This window comes from Hirundo rustica, chromosome 6 (assembly GCF_015227805.2).
Source record: "Hirundo rustica isolate bHirRus1 chromosome 6, bHirRus1.pri.v3, whole genome shotgun sequence".
In the NCBI taxonomy this organism is placed as follows: Eukaryota; Metazoa; Chordata; class Aves; order Passeriformes; family Hirundinidae; genus Hirundo; species Hirundo rustica.
Genome location: NC_053455.1, coordinates 51615940 through 51621939, shown reverse-complemented (window position 1 = coordinate 51621939; position 6000 = coordinate 51615940). Strand labels below are relative to the sequence as shown.

Genomic DNA, 6000 nt, shown 5'->3' with positions numbered 1-6000 from the left:
AGGGTGAAAAAAAAAAAAGAAAAAAAAGAAGAAAAAGAAAAAGGAAAAGAAAAAGGAAAAGAAAAAGGAAAAGAAAAAGGAAAAGAAAAAGGAAAAAGTGATGCTCCTCAGATGGAAAACACTTCGATACTCTGGTTGTGCTTTACAGCCCGTACGAACAACTTTCCCGCGGCATCTCGAAGCTAAAAGACAAGGTAAAGCACGAAGCTACGCCAGCTCAGCGTTCCTGCCCCTCCATCGCTTCCCCTCGAGTCCCTTGCTGCGGCTGCGGCGCCTGGCGGGGGCCGGCCCGAGCCCCTCACGCCGCCCCGGGGGGAGGCCGGGCAGACACCGACATACAGATTTATATTTTAAAAACGATCGCGGGAAGTGCGGTTCCCGGGGCCCGGGGGAGGAGGGGAGAGGAGGCGGGCGGGGAGGCAGGAGGCAGGGAGGGGAGGAAGGGGGGCGGGTGGCGAGCGCCGTTCCCCGCCTCACTCCCACCCCCTCTGGCTCCGCCGCGGCCGCTGCCGCCGCTGGGCGCTGGGAGGCGGCAGCGAGCGCCCGCCGCCGGAGCCGTTTGAGGAACGCGAGCGGGCGAGCCAGACTTTTACCTTTTCTCTCTTTTTCCCGTCCTCACCCACCATGCCGCGGACGCCGCTGGCCGCGGGGGACGAGCGGCGGCTCAGCCCGGCGCCCTTCTCTTGAAGGGATGCCGGAGGCGCGGCCGGGACACAGCTAGCGCGACCCGCGCCTCTCCGCCGTCCTCCCCCTGCCGCGTCCCCGACCACCATGAGGGAAGAGCGAGAAACTGCGGCGGCGGCCGCCTCCCCCGCCGGGGCCGGCAGAGCCCCGCAGCACTGCCCGCAGTCGGACGGCGGCGGGGCGGCCGCCCCCGCGGCGCTGCCCGGCAGCGTGGAGAGCCTGCGGAACGGATACGTGAAGAGCTGCGCGACCCCGCTGCGGCAGGACCCCCCGAAGAGCTTCCTCTCCTTGCTGCTCTTTCCTACCGCCTCCTCCTCCCGGGCTCGGCTCGTCCTGGGCGTCCTGGCCGCCGCTGTCCTCTCGCTCCTGGCCTTTCCCGGCCGGGACAGCGCCCGGGACCAGCAGGACGGGAGCAGCTGGAGGAGCCCGCGGCCGCTTCACGCCGTGCTGTGCCTGAGCCGCTGCCTCAGCCCCCTCTTCAGCATCGCCTGTGCCTTCTTCTTCCTCACCTGCTACCTGGTCGGCGGCCGGCGCGGGGAGCAGGGCGGCGGCACGACCCGCTGGTGGCTGCTGGCGCTGCCCATGTGCTGCTTCTCGGGGGACTTCGTGGCGCTGCAGTGGCTGCTGCCCGCGGAGAGGCATGAAGAGGAGCCGCAGATGTTCCTAGGAAGGCTCCTGACGGTGCTGGTCTCGGTGGCGGCGCTGACCCTGCCGCAGAACTCCCTGAAGATGCGCCGGAGCCTCCTCGTTTTGGTGTTCTGCAGCCTGGTGTGGCTGGTGTCGCTCAGCAGCCTCCAGGCGCTGCCCCCAGCGCTGGGCCCGCTGCTGGCCGGCACGGTCGGGGTGGCAGGCTGCCTCCTGGCACTCTGTGGCGGGGAGCGCGGCATCTTCTCGGCGCAGAGCCGAGGACCGCACCACCAGCATCACCGCCACCCACGGCTCCCCAGCGTGGAGGAAAAAGTGCCTGTGATCAGACCTAGGAGGAGATCAAGCTGCGTGTCCCTAGGGGAAACTTCGGTCAGCTACTACGGCAGCTGCAAAATGTTTAGGAGACCCTCGTTGCCTTGCATTTCCAGAGAGCAGGTAGGTTTCTCCAAAACTTGAAGGAGAAACTTTGGGAGGAAATGAACGTCGCCCCGTAGTTTTTCCTGACTGCTGTGTGTGTCTGTGCTGGATGTCTGCTCGCTAACCAACCCCTGCTAGAGGAATGGAGGAGAATGTTAGTCCCTTAGCGGGTTTCTCAGCTCGGTTCTGCAGAGTCGATATAACCCTTTATTTCTGCGTGGGTGCTAAATCATAATAATGTATTTTCTGTAGGACAGAAGGCTCGCTCCCTTTTCATGCAATCTCAATTACTAAACAGCGCTTCTTATTGATTAGAGCAAAACCTCAAACCAGTCAGCTTCAGCTCTCAGTTACCTTGTTTTGTTTCTTTTTCGAAGCCCCCCACCTCCTCCGCGTCTGACAGCCTTTCCGAGAGAAAGAAACCGCAGCTTTCTAAGCTGCTCGGCGCTTCTGGTTCTTCCCGCTTTCTGTCGACAAAACCATTGCCAAGTGCTAAAGAAGTACTAGGTTTTGAGGGTTATTATTTATCGAATGTTGGCGTTGTTTGAGTGGCAGCTGTCCTTCTGCCCTGCAGATTACTGTCGTTTGTTCCTCTCTCTCCCTCTCTCGAACCCCCTGCTCCTCGCTCCACCTAAGTTAACGTTAGTTTTGGGTTGATGGGTTTTAAGAAACTTCTTCTTACTGAAGAGAGAGCTGTTCAGTAGGGGCTGGAGGGATGCCCGAAACGCTCAGTTTTCTTGAATGGAACTCTGTTGGTTTCTACCTCCCGGAAAACTTTTCAATGAGTCTTGTTTTTTTGTAGCGTAAACCCCCGTGCGTGTGGGGGAGTTTGTTTTTATTTGGGCGCTTGCACGTCAACTGCAGGAACATCGAGTAGTGTTGGAACTGGCCTGAGGCTGCTGCAAGTGGATTATCAGCCCGTTGTAGGAGGGAGAATGAGGGGAGTGTATTTAATAAACGTGCAAGTGAGCAGTTTCTGCGAACTGATTGTTGCTGCAGAATCCCCCGTCTGTTACTGTCGTGGCTGAAACTCATTGGTGCCGAATGAAATTTTCTAATTTTTCCTTGACATTTATGGTATAATGCAGGTCTTGTGATTGCCTGTGAATTAGGTCTGAGGAAATACGAAGTGAATCTGAAACGGTGGAGTAGTTTTTGAGCATTTCCCCCCGAGTTTGCACAACAGAATTAATACAGTAATTGTTTGTGATTAATGCATTAATTGTTTCTGCATAAAAGATTAAAATGCAAGTATGCTGTGACAATCTTCAGAAATAACTCATTCAGTAAATTGAAGATTATCTAATGCATACAATGAAAGAAACATTAAAATATTTTACTAGCAGTTAAGATATGTAGGGACTACCATATAATAATTTATTTTCTCTGTTCCCATCTGGATAATAAATGCTCTCTTTTGCTGTCACGTTTGTCTGTAGCACAGAAATCTCAGAAAATGTGATTTCATTAACCTTTCTAGATGATAGAAGATATTTGTTCCTATGTGAGTTACTAAAAGCTTTCTTTGACGTTTGGCTCACTTCTTAAAGGCACGTGCATATTTCAGGTTAGGGCTTTCATTATTCTTCAAGTAACGTCATAAATGTCAGCTATAACTAAATGCACAGAATTTATTGGCAATGCTTAAATCATACATGTTCATAATAAAACATAACTTTTTGGTAGGCTTCCAGAATCTGATGTCTTTGTTATCACTAGATGTGAACAACAAGGAGATATGAAGTTCTTAATTTTCTAATAATCTATTACGCTTTACAATAAATATTTGTGTTTTGTTAAGCGCAGTTTAAATGAGATTCACAGATACATGTTCTCTGCTGTATTTTATATGCAATTTTACAAGGATAACACAGGTTAAATCCTCTGATCTCCTGTCTGACTTGGAGAGAGATCAGACATTGCAGAGCTGATAAAACATCAATTGTTTGGGCAGGGGTAGGGAGAAGTAAGCCCGTAATGTGTGCCTTTATTTGAATAAACAGTACAAGGTTTTTATATTGCTTCCTTGAAACTGAAGGAATGTGCGTACTTAATGCTTTTCAGAGAGCATCTATTTTGTGGCTTTTCTTTAAGGGCTGGTTACACATTTTGCAAACCTTTATAAAGCAGTAGAGGGACCTTTTCCAATATTAATATTTCAAGGAGTTTAATGAACATTGTTAGGAAGACGCTGCTGGTCCACCATGACAAAAACATTTTGATGAATGAGAGATAAGTTATTGTGATTCTATTAGATGAGGTTTGTGTGATTGTCACAAACCTCTTACATGTAGAAGAAGTTTATGTCAAATATAGAATAGCAGGTCAGTAGGGTACCCCAAGCATCATCTGGTCCTACCTTTCTTGGCAAAATCACTGTCTAGACAAGTTGGCCCAGCACCCTGTCCAGCTACAGCTTAAACTTGTCCGTTGTTGGGGAATCCACTTCTTCTCTGGGGAGATTATTCCAGTGTCTGATTGTTCTCATTATAAAAAAAACTAACAAAAAACCCCCACCAAAACCAACTCATTTTGTGTAGATTTTAGGATTTTAGTTATTATTTGATGAAAATAGAGAATGTTAGTATTGACCTTAAATTTTTAGTAGCATGTTGATTTGAAGTCATATGTGCTCTCTTTCTACTTAAGTATACAAGAAAATAATTCTATTTATTTGATTTTTTTTTTTCAGCCAACAGTTCCAAGGGGTCTGTGTGCATGTAGGTGGTGGGAACAGGATGGAATACTAACACACAGGGGAATGTGCAGCTAGCAGCACATGAACATGGAAATTGGATGGAAGTATAATTTTTTTCTCTGGTACAAGTGGAAAGAGGCCCTGTAAATATGATTCTGTAAAAGCTGGCAAATTTGAGTAATCCTCCTGACAAATACTTAGATATTGCTTTCTGGATGTCAACAGGTGTGGGAACTATAAGTCTGGAAAGTTAAAATTAGACTATTCTTACTATTTATATCAATATTTATATCTACTTTAGCCATCAAAGTATCTAAATTCATGCTCTGTGTGTCTCTTCTGCAGTATATATGTCTAGCAACATAGTCTGAGATGGAAGGAAAGAAACTTGAACAGATTTTGGCTTTATGTTTTTATGTTTAAATTCCAATATCAAAATATATAAATACACATAGAAAGAAACAATATGACTAAAATCATGGCTAAAAATTTTGCAAAGGCAATGCCTTTTCTGAACTGTACTATATTAACATTTCTGCCAATAGAAATTGATATGATTTCAGTAGTTAACAGGCTATTTGTATTCTTACTTCAATATTCATCCTGGACCTAGAGAGGAATTGCAGTAAGACTGCAGTATTGATTGGTATTTAAAATTTTGTGTAGGTCAAATTTTGACTGCCTGTATCCCTGTATCAATTGGATGCTAGTCTGTTAGCTCTGCCTATTGCTACTGATATCAAAGGGTTTATCTTTACTGACTGTTGCACATTGAGCACTTAATTTTTTTTTTTTTTTTTTTTTGGTCTGAAAGCCAGATCAGGGAATCTAAAAGGTGCTTGTCAGTATTGCAGACCTTGTAAACACTGTGGCCTGAAAAATATGGTAGTAAGACTTCTTTTTTCTTTAGCTTGATGGTGGACATGTATATGAGAGCAAACAACTATGTGTAGGAAATCTTACATAGGAGCTTCTCAGAAAGAATATTCGTATTTTTCCTTGAGTAAAGAATAGGCCTTCCTAATTAAATACACATGATACATGTCCAAAACAGTCTGCAAACAGAGCTGACACACACTTTTTCTGGTTATCTGACTAGGTTCAAACAAGTAGGAAAGCTGGGATAGTTCATGGACAAAGACTGCTTTCATGTTGCACTCTGTTAATTACAGGAAGAATTGTCTTGTGGTTAGGGTTGGATTGACCACCGTCTCTCCCCAGTTGCTGTTCCAAGCTATCTCATACCTTTGATGTATTACCTTAGGAAAATCAGGACTTGATTTTGGGAGTCTGAAATACTTGTGTAACTTGAAATTGATGCAGTACCTTATTTGCTCATGAAATTTACATCTGTGTCTGTTATCTATTTGTGAAACAAATTACACTTTGCCCTTAAGCTTTCAGGGTATAAACTTCCTAGCGCAGAAGCTGTCCGTTAATGCGTATTTTAGAGTGTCTTAAAATTGTTAGACTCAGAAACAGTTTGCAGCCCAGAAACAGGTGAACCTTTACCTGTTGAGTGCAGCCAGTAACAAAATATAATTCTCCTTGCT

General features: G+C 46.5%; 1 protein-coding gene across 1 annotated transcript in view; it reads left to right on the top strand.

Moving 5' to 3' along the window:
* The first annotated feature begins 569 nt into the window (after positions 1-569).
* Positions 570-6000, top strand: part of PDE3B (phosphodiesterase 3B) — an 82294-nt gene continuing 76863 nt past the window's right edge. The window contains exon 1 of the mRNA XM_040067857.2: positions 570-1767. Within this exon, the coding sequence (XP_039923791.1) occupies positions 772-1767 (996 nt within the window). The 5' untranslated portion in view covers positions 570-771. The remainder of the gene's footprint in view (positions 1768-6000) is intronic.